This window comes from Zalophus californianus, chromosome 15 (assembly GCF_009762305.2).
Source record: "Zalophus californianus isolate mZalCal1 chromosome 15, mZalCal1.pri.v2, whole genome shotgun sequence".
Lineage (NCBI taxonomy): Eukaryota > Metazoa > Chordata > Mammalia > Carnivora > Otariidae > Zalophus > Zalophus californianus.
In genome coordinates, this window is record NC_045609.1 from 3905481 (window position 1) to 3924014 (window position 18534).

Here is an 18534-nt window from a genome sequence, read left to right on the forward strand (position 1 = left end):
AAAAGAAGCAAACTGTTAAAATAATCTAAAAAAAAAATGATATCATAGGTTCTGTTCTTTCCTTGAAGACCGTGTATTTGGTAAGTTTAAACACTACCAAAGTAAAAATGTTATGTATCTAGAAATGTAGGATTTGACAGATATTATGGTATTCCAAAATAAATCCCAGGTGCTGTAAGATGTAGTCATCTGTTTTCCTACAAGAATATTCTTTACTCTGGCTTGCTTTTATCTTACTAGTATGCTTATACATTTGAAAAATCTTTTACTTTTTCAATTATGCTCTTACTCTGTTTCTTTCTCATTATGCTTTTTCTTCCCTTCTTTATGATGAAAATAAATCTTGTTGGCTTTTGTAAGACATTTCATTTTTCCCACAGATGTTTAAAGTGGTCTTCAGTTTTGCTTGTCCACATTTTGATATCATCTCATAATGTGGTATCATCTCATAATTATAATTTTATCAGAAGATTCTCCTTCAAAGAAAATATTTTTCTCCAGTTTAATAGTTTAATAAAGAAATTCTAATCAGTTTCATCAAAATAAGTTTCAATAAATGTCTACAAAGGTTTATCTAGTATGAATTTAGTTACTATTTGATGAAAATTAAAAAAAAATTTATTGTTTATCAATTATGTTTGTCAAAATTTTAGAAAAGTGTATTAGCTTCATTTCTAGTTACCTTTTTTTTTAGAGATTATATTTACTTATCTGAGAGGGAGAGACAGAGACAGCAAGAGATAGTGAGAGATAGCAAGAGATAGAGAGGAGAGGGAGAAGCAGGCTTCCTGCTGAGCAGGGAGCCTGACTATGGGGCTCGATCCCAGGACCCTGAGATCATGACCTGAGCCGAGGCAGCGGCTCAACCGACTGAGCGACCCAGGTGCCCCGAATAGTTACCTCTCATTACTCTGGATAAATCATCCAAATTTAGTTGTACAAATAAAATATAAACACATTAAATAGAAATCAAGAAGGAATATATCTAGCGAACTGTCATCAGTTTTATATAAGCCTTTATTCTTTGTATTAGGCAAATAGGATAAAAATGTATACTTCAGAAAGAAATTTTATGTTGTAGTTGTTCTCAGAACTCAGTTCGGCAAAGTCTTAAAGGCATCAGCTCAGCTAAGTGCTATCTTTTTAATGAAAGCTGCACTTGACCAGCAAGTAATTACACAGTTTTCCCATATAACACATGGAATAAATTTTATTTGTAATTCCCCACTTTGAATACAAGTGTAATTATTTGATTTATTCTGCAGTTTTAATATTGTAGAAGATAAAAGTCTACACAGGAAAACAAAGCACAATTTCAAAATATAGGCAAAAGTCTTGCTTGATCATTTCCACTGTAAGTATATTAATATAGGCTCAGGGCCCTATAATGCATCATTCCAAAGGTTTTGTTCAGCTCTTACATTATGTGACATTTCTTCAAGTATTTGGTCTGTCATCCCTAATTAATAATATCAGACTTTTAAAAAAAGCTATAAATCTAATGGCTCCTCTGATTCAGATTCTTTTCATCCAAATCAAGAGGAATTTTCTTCTTGGGGTTCTTGAACATGATTTTTTTCTCTCTTTCACTGAAACACTTCAGTTGGAGTTTTTGTTGGCAGCCGGTCATATGCATGAGAACTTGTGCTATTTGGCGGACTCTGACAAGGTATTATTCATGAGTGTGTAAGCCTTTGATATGACTGTGTGTTTTTAAAAACTATTTTGTATCGACTTATTGGATATGTGAAAGAAATTCCTTGATAATGTATTCTCTAAATAATTACAAAGAAATATAAGAACTCCAAATACCAATTTTATGTAGGTATCTACGGCCTTACTGAATTTATAACATTTTCTACAACATTTTTTTAAATAAAATTTACTTAGTCTGTTTTACTAGTATCTTAGGCTTTTCAAATGAAACATCCATTCCCATGTTTTATATTTAATCTAGTTTTTTACTTACTCATTCTGTTTAGAGATCTCTGACTTCATCACAAAAGTCAGTTAGAACGTCTTCTGCACAAGACCTATAAATAATTCTCTGAGTACACGGGCCAAAATATTATTCCTCTTCTCAGTCCCTGAGCCCCCACAACCTGACAACCAACCTCCAGAGAAAGAACACCATTTTTTTTCTTCTCCATTCATTATGTGCTAATTAGTGTGTAAGAAATTATTAGATACCTTTATAAAAGACAGAAGTAGGTCACCATACATTTTCCTTATTGTTAAAAGTATGCTTAACGCATAAAAAAGGTGTGAAGTGAATAACTAATACACAGTGGATATAATCTACATAAAAATGCATCAATATTATATGACTGGTCTTAGAAGGATGAACAGGAAATCGTGTTAATTGAAAGCCTACAGTGATACACAGTGATTCTGTTGTGTGCTTTTTCCAAGTCACATTCTGCCTTTGAGCTGGGACAAACAGTACAAATAACCACATGAAAGATAACAAAAAGTTATTTGTTAACTAAAAGTTAACTTTGTTAACTGAAAACAGTGTAGCTCATCTCTTGATACTTTATTTTCTACATGTAGGGAAAAGGCTCCTAATGAAAAAAGTCAGCTTAAATATCCTGGGGAATAAAGTCCAGCTTTGGTTGGATACTTTATATCACCTATGTGACTGGATTCTCAAAACCAGAGTATGAGCTGTCACTATCTATCTATTCTCTGAAAGATACAAATTGAGGAAACTTCTAAATGCTTTAGAATGATTATCATTCTCATTAACTATTGGCAGAACCATAGAAGCAAAACTCATTAAAGAACCATTTCAAATAATGAATTGCCAATAGGATTAAGTAAGCATTACACTAGCATTATGACCAACCATTTCAATCAGCAATGCCTTAAGCACTTAAGATTTGTTCAGATAAGTAGACTTATTTTGTCAAGGCCTTATAATATTTTAAAGAAATTCTCTACAGAGATTGTTTTGTTGGACTTTAAAGTTATGTATATGCTTCTACATAGCAGTTACTAGCTTTGTATACTTGGTTCATAACAGCATACAATACGTACAGTACTTTAGGTCAACTGTAAATAATAGACAAAAAAATCTTTATAATTAATGACATTCAACACTGAAAGCCTTTGTGTGTGTGTGTGTGTGTGTGTGTGTGTGTGTGTGTGTGTGTATATATATATATTTCCCCCCCTCTCAAGTACAGTGGAACGTTTCCCCCAACTTGTGGTTCCTGAACTTTATAAATCTGTATGGTAATATTGAATATGAAATGAAAATGAAAGTATTCAGCTCTTATGTCTCAGAATGTCATTGACCCTTAAAAGCTAGTCAGTATTCTGCATTCATTATTTTTAGAATAAATTGATGCAAACAGACAAAAAAACATCTTACAGACGTTTGGAAGAATATATTCTAGTCATCAAGGTCATTTTTATCTGTATCGATATGCTCTTCATGTATAAAACATATCTTTTCCCCAAATGAGTTTCTTATATGTATTAAGACTTGTCTAGGTTAGAGATGATATAGAATATTTTTAATCCAGTTGTTAATAAGAGAGTCAAAGTGTGTTATACACCACTGAGATAAAATAGATTGTGTAAGGTGTGCTGTTGATAGGGCATGAAAAGTCTGGGCTGATAATTGTTTTAGTAATGTAGGCATGAAACCTTGATCCCCCTGTCCTGATAAACTGCCACAAAATGTATTTCTCACTAAGACAGTTTCTAGTAAAAATTACCTTCTCATTTTTTTCAGATTAAAAAAAAAAAGCCCTTATCTATAATTTTATTTAATCTGAAACTCTAAGTTGTTTAATACTGATTTCTTTGTTTCTGCCTTGCAGGAGAGGTTATGCATCAGAGGTAAGGGCTTTATGGTGTTATATAAAGCTTACTAGGAAAATATTTGCTTTATAGGCAGGACTGATTTTCATTCTTTCATAGGTAGGGTATTTTCCTTTATTTCAGTAAAACTTGTAAGTATGCTCTGCTACTTATTGTCTTTTATACCTGTTGCTGGTTTGTTCTGGGGTTTTAAGTGGGTGAACAAATATCAAATGCTCCCCTTTCCAAGGTTAAATGTATTGTTTCCTGAATTGCTATTACTCAGTATTGTGACATTCACCCAAATTTATTTTTCTAAGGCTAGAAACTTACTTTAGCAACCTGGGACTTGTGTCCCTTTTACCAGAGTCCAAAGCTCCTTCCTAACACAGGAGAGCTTCAGACCGTAAAGAGTTTTCAAGAGTCAGACTATGAGATATCTCTGGCTTCTCCATCGTGTTCGTGTGACTCTTGGGTCTGTGGAGAAGATGGTGGACAATCTAGCCGGTGGGATTTGGCCCAGCTATCCTGAAAGTGGCGCCGTCAGTGAGGTGACAAGAACCTCGCTGAGTTGAGCAGACAGCTTCCCAGTCAAGACAGTGAAATGAGCTCACGACCTGACTGGCCACTAGTTCAGAATGAACAAGTCCTAATGTATTTGGAAATCCAGATGAATGCATTTAAGAATAACTGGTTTTCAGGGACAGGTATCATAGCTAACAGATTGGATCAGACTATCTCTACCTTCAACTTCCTGCTCCTTTAGATGAATGCCTTAACTAGACAAAGTCACTCACAGCCGCGTCATGGAAAATCGAGCCTCCCTTCAGTCACATGGCTGTTCTCCTGGCCGTTTCCAACGGCTGGTTCGCCACTGGAATGGTCTCCCGGAATTTCTCTGCCCACATTGCCAGTGTCATTCCCATGTAAGATTTGTGTAAGCATTCCCTCAAAGAGTGGATAAACCAAAACTTGAACTGTGTCTCTTGTTCCCATGTGTTTAAAGGATAAATTATCAGGAAACAAACCAATAGAGACGTGTTTCCTTTGAGTCTGGGGGAGGCTGAGACGCAGTAAGGAGTGATCCCTGCAAAATCCAAGGAAGGACAATTTCCCCGATCACAGAAGAACTTCCAAAAGCATGCTCAATGCTTGACTAAAAGCAACCCAGGTTTTGGTAAAAAGAAAAATGGGGAGCATTTCTTAAATATGATGAGTATATTACGACTATATCATTATGTTATGTGCTCTACCCTTCTCAATAATGAACCTGATTACATTTAATGTGATTGGGGAGAAAAAAAGAGGGGCAATTTAAAACAGGGTTAAGTTTGTTCAAAAGGATCCTGTGGCACTTGAAGTGCTTTTAAAATTGTAAATAACTTTTTACACAAAAAAGTTTGAACAAAAAGTTACTTATAGGTTTTCATTTATTAAAGGTGATTAACTTAGATGTTAATTAAAACCATGATGAAATGCAAACTAATTCTTTATTTCACATTCCAACATCAATAGTCAAAATATTGGTGGCTATCACAGGAATAATAACTCATAATCCCAAGGTAACCAGTTTTAAGCTGTGGCCTTTTTTTTCTCTCTTTTCAATCATGATCTCCCTTTTCCACCGGAATTATTTTCTAAACCTTTTTCTATTTTAATTTCCTTTGGCAGCAACAGCAACTCCTGAGGCCTTCTCTTCTTAAACCAGAGGTATCAATTTTCTTTTTCTTTTCGACCTCACTGAGTCACCACAATATTTTATGTAACGTTAAGGCCCATCCTACACACACCAGAGTGTAATCACATGGCATGATTTTATAAGACAGAGAAGGGGTGGTTTAAAGTGGAAACAAAGACATAAGTAAGCAAGCAAATCACTTCTCTCTTGCTTGCGGGGGGCTGAAATTCCAAATTTTTAGCTTCATTCTCTAGGAGTTAGACAAATAAGACCTTTGCTCCTATTGAAAGCAAGCTATCATTGAATGAGACAAATTATGAACCAGATCAGTCACTTGAATTAGTGGATCTAGATTCATCAGAACCATTCCTGAGATGAGCTTTGGAATAGGCAGTGTTTGAGGAAAGAAAGCTGGTGTCGACACTGAAATAAGGCAAGGCAGAAACTGGGTTGTGATAAATAGTCTTTAATCATGGGATCGGAAATATACAGCCTTGGGCACGTGTCTACTTCAAAGTGCCTATGACATTTTCTTCTGCAACGAGGAAAAGATACTCAGAATTATATAATGCGTATAATTCATACTTATGCTCATATGCTAACTTCAAAAAACGTTAATTTTAAATGTCTATTTTGGCAGATTTAGTATTTTATAAGTTCCACTTAAAAATTATTTGTTGTATTCTTTTAAAAAAAAACACAACAGAATCTTTATTAGAGAGAGGCATTTTGTGATTAGAATTTACTCTCCAAAATTTGGAGGTTGATGGGCAGGAATATTCAGCTTTTATAAAGTTTTAGCGAAAATTTCTGTGAAGGCATCTCCATAGACTATTGAATCAGATAAGTTGGACTTAAAATCCAAATGCCAATTCCTGGATGCAAGACTTTGGTCAAGATATGCACCCTCTCGAGTAGCATTTTCATCTTCTATAAAATCTTGGCAGTCATATTTAGTGTATAAGCTCCTACCACAGCAACTGGAGCGTGGTAGGAAGAAATTCTGTAACTGGTAGTCACTTTTTTGCTGTTGTTTGCATTAGCATACATGTTTATTCTTTGTCAGATACTAAATTAATCCTGGCTTACAGTGAACACTACATCAAAAACTAATGTTCTATACGTTGGCTAACTGAACATAGTAATAATAAAAAAATCCTGGCTTCTCTGTGGGGTTAGCAGAAATGTGTGGCAACAGGGACTGAATGGAGCAGCAGGGGAATCTTAATGGTTACCATGTGCTTCCTCCATTGATTTATTTATCTTTTTCTGACTAATTGATGTTCTAGCCTTCAGTAATGGATGGTAGAAGAATCTAAGAGGGACCCTTCAGATTATTCCCTTCTACCATCCTGCGTCTCTTCCTACCGAGCTCAGACCACAGAGTGACCGATTGAATGAAGGATTAAGTTTCCTGAATTTCTTCCCAGTTGCTTCTGTCCTTCTGTAATATTTTTAAAGTCATCTGACACCAGATATATATCGTAACTACCAAAAGCTCAGCTTTATTCTCCCTGTAGGAAAAAAAAAAAAAATTGTGTGTAAAGAAAAATGATTCTAAGTCTTAAAATCTGAAATCCACTCAGTTGCATTATACTTCCATAGATATTTGTTTTTCATTATTGCTAAAAGTTATTAAGATTCAACTTAAAAATCTTTTTTAATTGTTGTAGAACAAAAATTAGAGATCTTCCCTCTTAACAAATTTTAAGTGCATAATAGTGTGGTTAACTATAGTAACACAGTGTTGTACAGATCTTCAGAACTTTTCCAACCTGCTTAATTGCAACTTTATGCCAGTTGAAAGCAGCGCCCATTTCCCCTTCTCCCCACCCCCCAGCAACATCATTCTACTTTCTGCTTCTAGGAGACTCTTTCAGATACCTTGTACAATGGAATCGTGCAGCATTTGTCCTTCTCTGACTGCTTTATTTCACTTAGCATAATGTTCTCAAGGTCATCCATGTTGTTGCATATGGCAGCAACTTCCTTCCTTTTTCAGTCTGAATGATATTCCACTGTATTTATGTACTGCATTTTCTTTATCCATTCTTCCATTGATGGCCATTCAGGATTAAAATTCAGAACCATTTTGTGGTCTTTTCTCAGTCTCTGTATATATTAGATTAAGCATGCATTCATCAAGCAGTTTCAAAGTTTTAGTTCTGATACCAATTTGCTTCATTTAAACCAATATAATCACATTTGATTTTAGATGCCTCAAAAATCTAAGTTCACCAGTAAGAAAAGAAAAAATATATATGTTAACATAGTTTGAATAACAAATCTAGACTAAACTTTGTCCCAATTCTTATTGCTCTCTGTTGACCTCATTTCCCACCCCCCTTTCTGGAATGAACACTTTTTGTTGAAATAGACCCACAGACATAAAAGTATACAGGTCATTATGCACAGCTAGATCAATTTTTACAAAGTGCACTCTCCCTACTAGTTCTCCAGAAGCCTCTCCATGTTGGCACTCAGATATTATTTCTCCTTTCCCTGACCACTCACCCGGCTGCTGCTGCTTGCCCTAAGATAAGTAGTTTAATGGAATATACATATACATATATATATATATAAATACTTAATATATATTAAAATAATACATATATATTTCAAAGTTTCAGCTTTGTTGAAGTATAATTGACAAAATTGTATGATATTTACAGTATACATTGTGGTGATTTCCTGTTTGGTGAGAATGGTTAAGTTCCTCCTTTTTTTTACTTAACAGATCTCAGTTACCCATTCAGCGGTATCAACTGCAGTCACCATGTTACACATTCAATCCTCAGAACTTTCTCATCTTATAATTAAGATGCATACCATTTTACCAACCTCTCCCTACTTTCCTCACTCCCAGCCCCTCACAACCACTTTTCTAATCTCCATTTCTGTGAGTTTTACATTTTGTTTGTATTCCACATATAATTGATACCATCCAGTATTTGTCTCCTGTGTCTGGTTTTACTTAATATAACACCCTCACGTTCCACCCAGGCTGTCACAAATGGCAGGACTTTCTTCTGTCTAAATGTAGACCTTTACTGCACAGTAGCAATATCTTAGCCAATGAGATTTTTGTGATTATTTTTTTTGTTTCTTCTACGCCTTTTTTAATTGACATTCTTTTATTTTTGTATTATTAACATATAATGTATTATTTGTTTCAGGGGTACAGGTTTGTGATTCAACAGTCTTACACAATACACAGAGCTCACCACAACACATACCCTCCCCAATGTCCATGACGCAGCCACCCCATCCCTCCCACCCACCTCCCCTCCAGCAACCCTCAGTTTGTTTTCTGAGTTTAGGAGTCTCTTATGGTTTGTCTCTCTCTCTCTGGTTTTTTCTTGTTTCATTTTTTCCTCTCTTCCCTTATGATCCTCTGCTTTGTTTCTCAGATTTCACATATCAGAAAGATCATGTGATAGTTGTCTTTCTCTGATTGACTTTATTCGCTTAGCATAATACCCTCTAGTTCCATCCATGTCGTTGCAAATGGCAAGATTTCATTTTTGTGATGACTACATAATATTCTGTTCGTCTGTCTAATTGACCACATCTTCTTTATCCATTCATCTGTTGACGGACATCTGAGGTCTTTCCATAGTTTGGCTATTGGGGACATTTCTGCTATAAACATTAGGGTACAGGTACCCTTCAGATTGCTACATTTTAATCTTTGGGGTAAATGCACCAGTAGTGCCAGTGCTGGGTCGTAGGGTAACGCTACTTTCAACTTTTTGAGGAACCTCCATACCGTTTTCCAGAGTGGCTGCACCAGCTTGCATTCCCACCAACAGTGTAGGAGGGTCCCCCTTTCTCCGCATCCCCGCCAACATCTGTCGTTTCCCAAGTTGTTAGTTTTAACCATTCTGACAGGTGAGAGGTGATATGTAATTGTGGTTTTGATTTATATTTCCCTGATGATGACTGATGAGCATTTTTTCATGTGTCTGTTGGCCATCTGGATGTCGTCTTTGCAGAAATGTCTGTTCATGTCTTCTGCACATTTCTTGGATTATTTGTTTTTTGAGTGTTAAGTTTGATAAGTTCTTTATATATTTGGATATCAGCCCTTTATCTGAAATGTCATTTGCAAATATCCTCTCCCATTTTGTCGGTTGTCTTTTGGTTTTGTTGACTGTTTCCTTTGCTGGGCAGAAGCTTTTTATCTTGATGAAATCCCAATAGTTCATTTTTGCCCTTGCTTCCCTTGCCTTTGGCGACGTTTCTAGGAAGAAGTTGCTGCGACTGAGGTCAAAGAGGTTGCTGCCTTTGTTCTCCTCTAGGATTTTGATGGAATCCTGTCTCACATTTAGGTCTTTCATCCATTTTGAGTCTGTTTTTGTGTGTGGTGTAAGGAAATGGTCCAGTTTCATTCTTCTGCATGTGGCTGTCCAATTTTCCCAACATCGTTTGTTGAATAGACTTTTTTCCATTGGACATTCTTTCCTGCTTTGTCGAAAATGAGTTGACCATAGAGTTGGGAGTCCATTTCTGGGTTCTCAACTCTGTTCCATTGATCTATGTGTCTGTTTTTGTGCCAGTACCATACTGTCTTGATGATGACAGCTTTGTAATAGAGCTGGAAGTCCGGAATTGTGATGCCGCCAGCTCTGCTTTTCTTTTTCAACATTCCTCTGGCTATTCGGGGTCTTTTCTGGTTCCATACAAATTTTAGGATTATTTGTTCCATTTTTGTGAAAAAAGTTCATGGTATTTTGATAGGGATTGCATTGAATACGCATTCAAGATTGTTCTAGGTAGCATAGACATATTCACAATACTTGTTTTTCCAATCCATGGGCATGGAACATTTTTTTCCGTTTGTGTCTTCCTCAATTTCTTTCATGAGTGTTCTCTAGTTTTCTGAGTACAGATCCTTTGCCTCTTTGGTTAGAATTATAACTAGGTATCTGAAGGATTTTGGCGCAGTTGTAAATGGGATCAACTAATCCTTAATTTCTCTTTCTTCTGTCTCATTGGTGTATAGAAATTCCACTGATTTCTGTGTATTGATTTTATATCCTGCCACTTTACTGAATTCCTGTATGAGTTCTAGCAGTTTTGGGGTGGAGTCTTTTGGGTTTTCCACATAAAGTATCATATCATCTGCAAAGAGTGAGAGTGGACTTTTTCTTTGCTGATTCAGATGCCTTTTATTTCTTTTTGTTGTCCAATGGCTGAGGCTAGGACTTTTAGTACTATGTTGAACAGCAATGGTGATAGTGGACGTCCCTGCCATGTTCCTGACCTTAGGGGAAAAGCTCTCAGTTTTTCCCCATTGAAAATGATATTCGCTGTGGGCTTTTCATAGATGGCTTTTGTGATATTGAGCTATGTTCCCTCTATGCCTACACTCTGAAGAGTTTAAATTAAGAAAGGATGCTGTACTTTCTGAAATGCCTTTTCTGCATCTATCGAGAGGATCATAGCGTTCTCGTTCCTTTATTAATGTATTGTATCACATTGATTGATTTGCGGATGTTGGACCAAACTTGCAGCCCAGGAATCAATCCCACTTGGTCGTGGTGAATAACCCTTTTAATGTACCGCTGGATCCTATTGGCTAGTATTTGGGTGAGAATTTTGGCGTCCATGTTCATCAGGGAGGGATATTGGTCCTTAATTCTCCTTTTTGGTGCATTCTTTGTCTGGTTTGGGGATCAGGGTAATGCTGGCCTCATAAAAAGTGTGGAAGTTTTCCTTCTATTTCCATTTTTTGGAACAGTTTCAGAAGAATAGGTATTAATTCTTCTTTAACTGTTTGGAAGAATTCCCCAGGGAAGCCATCTGGCCCTGGGTTCTTGTTTGTTGGGAGATTTTTGAGGACTGCTTCAGTTTCCTTGCTGGTTATGGGTCTGTTCAGGTGTTGTTTCTTCCTGGTTCAGTTTTGGTAGTTTATATGTCTCTAGGAATGCATCCATGTGTTCCAGATTGTCTAATTTGTTGGCATTTAGTTGCTCATAATGTTCTTATAATTGTATTTCTTTGATGTTGGTTGTGATCTCTTTCATTCATGATTTTGTTGATTTGGGTCATTTTTCTCTTTGAGAATTCTGGCCAGGGGTTTATCAATCTTGTTAATTCTTTCAAAGAACCAGCTCCTGGTTTCATTGATCTGTTCTACCGTTCTTTTGGTTTCTATTTCATTGATTTCTGCTCTGATCTCTATTATTTCTCTTCTCCTGCTGGGTTTAGGCTTTATTTGCTGTTCTCTCTCCAGCTCCTTTAGGTGGAGGGTTAGGTTGTGTATTTGAGACCTTTCTTGTTTCTTGGGAAAGGCTTGTATTGTTATATATTTTCCTCTTAGGACTGCCTTTGCTGCATCGCAAAGAGTTAGAACAGCTATGTTTTCATGGATGTTTTAATTCTTTAATTTCCTCGTTGACCCATTCATTCTTCAGTAGGATGCTCTTTAGCCTCCATGTATTTGAGTTCCTTCCAACTGTCCTCTTGTGATTGGGTTCTGGTTTCAAAGCATTGTGGTCTGAAAATATGCAGGGAATGATCCCAATCTTTTGGTACCGGTTGAGACCTGATTCGTGACCTAGGATGTGATCTAGTCTGGAGAATGTTCCATGGGCACTAGAGAAGAATGTGTATTCTGTTGCTTTGGGAATGTATCTGTGAAGGCCATTTGGTCGAGTGTGTCATTTAAAGTCTTTATTTCCTTGTTGATCTTTTGGTTAGAGGATCTGTCCATTTCAGTGAGGGGGGTGTTAAAGTCCCCCACTATTATTGTTGTCAATGTGTTTCTTTGCTTTTGTTATTAATTGCCTTATATCATTGGCTGTTCCCATGTTAGGGGCATAGATATTTACAATTGTTAGATCTTCTTATTGGATAGACCTTTAAGTATGATATAGTGTCCTTCCTCATCTCTTATTATAGTCTTTGGTTTAAAATCTAATTTGTCTGATATAAGGATTTTGGTGTCCATTATCCCCCCCCCCTTTCAATTTGGAGGTGTCTTTGGGCCTAAAAAGAGTGTCTTGCAGACAGCATATGGATGGGTCATGTCTTTTGATTGGGGCATTTAGTCCATCTACATTCAGGGTAACTATTGAAAGATATGAATTTAGTGCCATCGTACTGCGTGTAAGGTGACTGTTAACTGTTTATTGTCTCTGTTCCTTTCTGGTCTATGCTACTTTTAGGCTCTCTCTTTGCTAAGAGGACCCCTTTCAAGATTTCTTGTAGGGCTGGTTTGGTGATTGCCAATCCTTTTAGTTTCTGTTTGTCTTGGAGCCAATGCGGGTTATCCAAGGTATGCTTTACCACTGATTGAAAACATTTCACCTGGCTTCTAAGACATACATCAATGTGTCTGTTCTCAAAGTTTATGTAAATAAGATTCTATAGGATATGTTCTATTTGCGCCTGACTTTTGCTCGTCGTTCTGTTTGGGAGAGTCATTTTTGTTATTGGGTGATGCAGTAGTGTGTATTTCATGGGCTTGTGGCTTGGTTCCAGTTTTTGGCTGTTACAAATGATGTATTTTGGTGCCCAACTGTACACATGTGTAGCATATAAATGGATCTATATTGAATTTTTGTGAAAGGATATGCATATATTTGACTTTTGTATTATTGCTAAAAATTTACCACTGGATTTGGTGAATTTATAATGTCTCCAAAAGTGTCTGAGAGGTCCAGTTGCTCCGTGTCCCTGCTAAAACTTCTATTTGTTTGTTATAGCCATTCTGGTGGGTAAACTGAAGGAGTGTTAACATGAAATTGAACACCTTTGCCGAACTATTTGTAAGCTGCAAAGTCACTGCAGAGTAGCGACCTGAAGAAGCATCCAGGGAATGGCGGTTACTAGATGCAAGAGAGGCGCACATGGGAGAGCCGACTGTGGCACTGGGTAGGGTGTAAAAGGCAAGAGGACAACTGCAAGAACGTGATCACTACCACGAGCAGGGCCAGAACCTAAATTCATGGCACAGAAATGGAGCCCGGTGTTGCCATCTTGTTATTTTTGGAGAGAAACCCCAATCCAGATTTTTAATCACATTTTCTGATTAGAATTTGGGCAATTAATATCCACCATGAAGGCTGTGAATTCCAATTTTTAATGACTTTTTCCCCCCTGACTTTTATTACTAGATCTGGACCAACAAAATAATAAATGACCTTAGGGATAAATACCCACTATTTTCCTGTGGGTACTTTTTCGCCTCCCTCCCTTTTCTTACTTCATTGCACAGTTCATTTGGTTAACTTTTGCAGTTTGTGTATATGTTAGGAAAAACATCTTTCTATAGGAGAAACCTTGAAAGGGCTTGTGCCCTTTTTAAATAATTAAATACAGAGTGAGCAGTATGTTTTAAAATGTAAACATCCTTGAGAGGTATCACACATTAATGTCATTTAATGTATAAATGATTATGAGGAGATTCTTTCATAAATGTAATGTATAGACGTGCTCAGGATGCTATGAAACTGTTAATCAGGAAGGTAACTTTATCATTTCCTTCAAGGCTAAAGTCTATTAATACAAGTTAAAATAGAGTGAAGTATGAAGCGTCTACTGATAAGTTACTTTAAATTAGAAAAACCGTACCTTTTTTTAACCTCCCCAGTTCTTTCTAATGACATAACTTTATTTCATATCAGATAAAAAGAAGTTTTTATTATGTTTGACTAACATATGTAATTAAAGTTTTTTGGCAGGAGCGTTCTGAGAGTCATGGGATTCTAGGTCTGGCAATAAATCTGAATTCGTTCGATCTAAAATGTGGTAAGAATCTATTTTCAAGTGCAATTTCTCTTTCTGAACAACAGGAGTTATCCATGGAGTCTGGAATTGATGCTGGCCAGGAATATGGACAAGATTATTACAGTTATGAGCATGGGTACATCTTCAGATTTTTTTTAATCCAGTATCAGTTTTTTTATACATGTCACTTCATCTTTGAAAAGGAATTATATATCTACTTTTAGTTTCAATCAAGTTTTATCCATTTTTCTATATTCAGTTCTGGTTCTATGTTGATATTGACTACAACTCTAATGATGCAGTAAAATGATTCAAAATTATTTCTATGAGAAATAGAAGTCAAACATATTTGCTCAATTCCTGAATTCACCATTTCTGGCATATGAGATGTTTAACATTTTATCTAACTAGTCAGCCTCAAGATTTGCCCAAGAGAAATTAAGAAAAAAAACATAAGTATTTCAAAAGAAGAATGTATACACCATTCCAGACCATGTTGGAAGAGATCTTCACTGTAAAGATAGAGATGTTATGTCCCGAATAAGCTATGTAGTTTACAAAGAACCTATTTCCTGTTCTAAATTCTTCAACTAATTAAGGAATGATATGCTCTTCTCTAAACACCAGTCTCTCCCAAAACTTAAATCTGAAATAACCTCTTTTTACTATTATTCTAGGATACTGTCATGGCAAAAACCACTGGCCATCAGGTTGTAGTTCTTACTCTACGGTTTTGTAACTAGTTGACAAGGAGCACAATAGGTGCTATATAATGTATCTGTTGACTGAATGATGAGGACAAAGAAGAAAACAGAGCTTAGTCATGGTTACCAGGATCCCATGGAAACATGTTGAACGCTGTGAGTTTGTTTCAGGTATGAGATGCCTCAATATGGAAGCCGTCGCCGTCTGTTACCACCGGCTGGACCAGAGGAGTATGGTGAGGTAGTTGGTGAAGCCGAGGAGGAGTATGAGGAGGAAGAGGTAATGCCGTGATGTTTAACCCTTTTTGAATAGCGGGCTGCAAAAAATTTCAAAAATCAGAAACCCTATTCACTTACTATTTTTTCTGTAGAAATTTAATAACACAGACCATTTCATTGCCTTGTGTATAGAAGGAAATTGTGCAAGTTTATTTCCTTCTATAGAATGTCAAATGCCTAGAATAAAGCCATGATAAAGTTAACATTATAATCAAATATATAAAAACTCTTTTGCCAAACGATGTGGGGCATACCTAAAAATCATGGAAAAGTAGTTATCAGAAGTAAAATATCACCACCAATACGTTTAATGGAATTCTGTTATGCATCTTTTAATTAACATGACTCATTTATATACTTTGCCTGTATTACTTGGAACACTTATCCAAAACAAAAAACAAAATAAATGTCACTGTAGCTTTACCCTGCTCAAAAGTAAGAAAATAGTTTATCTGAATAGTTCATGTGATATTTGACTATCATAATCTCCTGATTATTTACAATTTTGTTAAAGAAAACACATGAAACTATTAAAGTGTAGGGAGGGAGAGAGGAGAGGTGATAATTACTTCTTTCTCCTTTGATCTAAGATGTAAAATAAACTCTGAATGAGAAAAAAAAATTGGAAAACCTCATTAAAAAGTACCAGCCAAAATAAAATACATTTTCATGATCATTTTCCATCTGTATGCAGTGGGGATGAACCACGGAGAACTTGGTGCTTATTCTCTGAACCTAGTTATAACCCTTATAACCCTTCTTGACCTGTGTGGGACAAGGTCACATCACAACCATCCCCCTGCTGACGGTTCAATTGCATTTTCGTGATTTTCAGGAAGAGACAAAGAAAATTAGAAAACCAAAAGTCCAAGTTAGAGAGCCTAGTGAGGAGGAAGAAGTAGTGGTCACCATTGAGAAGCCACCGCCAGCCGTGCCCACGTACACAACGTGGAAGAGAGCCAGGATCTTCCCGATGATTTTCAAGAAAGTTAGAGGGCTTGCTGACCGAAGGGGCCTCACCGAACTTGAGGGGGAAGAATGGCAGAGACGCCTTGAGGAGGCTGATAAAGATTATCTGAAACTCACTCTGGACCAAGATGAAGCCACAGAAAGCACAGTGGAGTCAGAGGAGGAGTCGTCCAGTGACTACACTGAGTACAGCGAGGAAGAATCCGAGTTCAGCGAGTCAGAGACCACTGAAGAAGAGTCAGAGACGCCTTCTGAGCAGGAAGAGAGCTCGACTCCTGAGTCTTCAGAAGAGTCAGAGTCCGCAGAGTCAGAAGAGGAGAAGGTCCGGAAAAACATCTTTCTGGCCCGAAGGCGGCCCGTTGGTCAAGAGGTCAAGGAGGTCAAAGGGAGAAAAGAGGAGCCCCCTGAGGAGCTGGAGGAAGAGCCCAGGGTGGAGGAAGCAGGAGAGGAGAGCGAGCTGGGCCCTGAGGAGGAGCCCGCAGGCCTTGAGGTCCCCGAAGAGGAGGAGGAAGGCAGTGTGGAGTCAGCATCGGTGGGGGCAGGTGGGGACAGTGAGGAGGACTCTGAGCCGGGCCAAAGTGTCAGCAGCAGCGAGAGCCAGTCCGGAGGGCCGTGGGGCTTCCAGGTGCCCGAGCAGGCGACCAGCAAGAAAGCACCCCGGGAGCAGCCCCCGGGATCCGGCTCCGAGGGCGACAACACAGCACTCTGAGCCAGGGCCCAGGAGGTGGGAGTTTGCTGTGGCGAGTGCTCTTGTGTGCCGTGCTTTCTGTGTGCCTTCTGCAATGACAAGCCAAGGGAGGAACATGATCGTGACCTCTAGCTGACCTAGGATTAGAGGCATGCCCGAAAAGGGAACATACAAGCGCTACAAGTAGACTTGTACATCAGAGTGCACTAGGGTCAGACGGACTCATCTTCCTCTATTAGCCATTCCCAAGATAAACCATGCATCAATAGTTACTATCTCCTAGTGGAGTTTCTGTGAATCCACTATGGCATTATGCATTACCAGTGAGGCCCTGCCCGGTGGAATGGATTTTAGGACTACATGGGGCTGTTTTTATTTCATCCGTAGACAATAAATCCTTGGGATAAAACCGGCAACAATTTTGCCTATATATACATTTCAACTGGCAAAAGGATTATAAAAAATATCACGAACATGTTCAAATGGGTTTGTATTAGGAGATAATTCATTTCAGTTAAGTTTTTACCATTTCTTTTCCATTGTGGCTATGAGTTAAAGTGGATTTAGAAAAAAAATTGAATTTTTACAAAACTTCTTTCTGGGTAAGTAAACGTAGTAAATTTGAGATATATATCTGGAAATCAAAAGCATGGCTTAGTCCAACACATTGGTAGTTCACATATTCTAAAAATGTGATACTATTTTGAGAGTAACCTAGTATTAGTTAACCTTTGCTCTTTGCCATTTCTCATGTGGATTGGTCAAAGAAAAATAAATTTGTAGACATGTCCATTGTGTTGCAGTTGCCTACTAGAGGAAAGTTTACAATCATTCATTTTCATTTTTGTGTATTACTGAATCAATTATTCAGGATGGGAAGATTCTTTCAAGTTCACATATATTTAAATAAAATGATCCAGAAGACCGGGATACTTCAAAGGATACTTCAAAGGATACAAAAATTGTGGCTATTATATTAGCAATTAGAATGTGGGTTAAAAAAATCTTTAAAATTTGGGAAAAGGAAGCATTAGAATGAACAGAATATACTAATACTGTGTGTTCCCTTCAATTGAACTTCCTGGAAGAGTAGAGCAGCTGTCAAACAATGGATCAGAGCCCTTACCTAAATATACTTTTTTTTTCCCCCATATAGAGCAGTAATTTGATCTAAATACAAGTGCCTCCTGACATGTCTGCTGCTTAACCGAGCAACACTGTCTTCAGAAGTGAAGCTCTAAAACCAGTGGACACGTGGCAGGAAGGAATGTGCTGTTAATAATATTGAGTTTCTTCTCACTCTTTTGAGTTCTTTAACCTTCTATGGCTTTCTATCGTTTCTGAATTTCACAGACCTTGTCATCGTTGCCCCTTTCACTCCTTTGACAGTGACTCCTTGTTTTTGATTTTGGCAGTGGGCGAGAAAAAGAATGATCAAGTTAGTTGTGGATCGCGAGTACGAAACGAGCTCTGCTGGAGAAGACAGTGCTCCGGAGTGTCAAAGAAGCCGCCTTCACCGTCCCAGCGCACACACTAACATCAACGGCGACATCTACATTGCCCAGAACGGGTCCGTGGTGAGAACCCGCCGTGCCTGCCTCACTGACACCTTAAAAGCGACTTCCCCTGTCCGACTGGGGAGGCATTTTAAGAAACTCGACAAGTTGGCA

The 18534-nt window shown here is 37.6% G+C and overlaps 1 protein-coding gene across 1 annotated transcript in view; it reads left to right on the plus strand.

Moving 5' to 3' along the window:
• PCDH15 (protocadherin related 15) overlaps positions 1 to 17593 on the plus strand; it is a 1343394-nt gene extending 1325801 nt beyond the window's left edge. The window contains exons 36-37 of the mRNA XM_035724230.1: positions 15100 to 15208; positions 16043 to 17593. Of these exons, the coding sequence (XP_035580123.1) occupies positions 15100 to 15208; positions 16043 to 16885 (952 nt within the window). The 3' untranslated portion in view covers positions 16886 to 17593. The remainder of the gene's footprint in view (positions 1 to 15099; positions 15209 to 16042) is intronic.
• Positions 17594 to 18534: the final 941 nt, after the last annotated feature.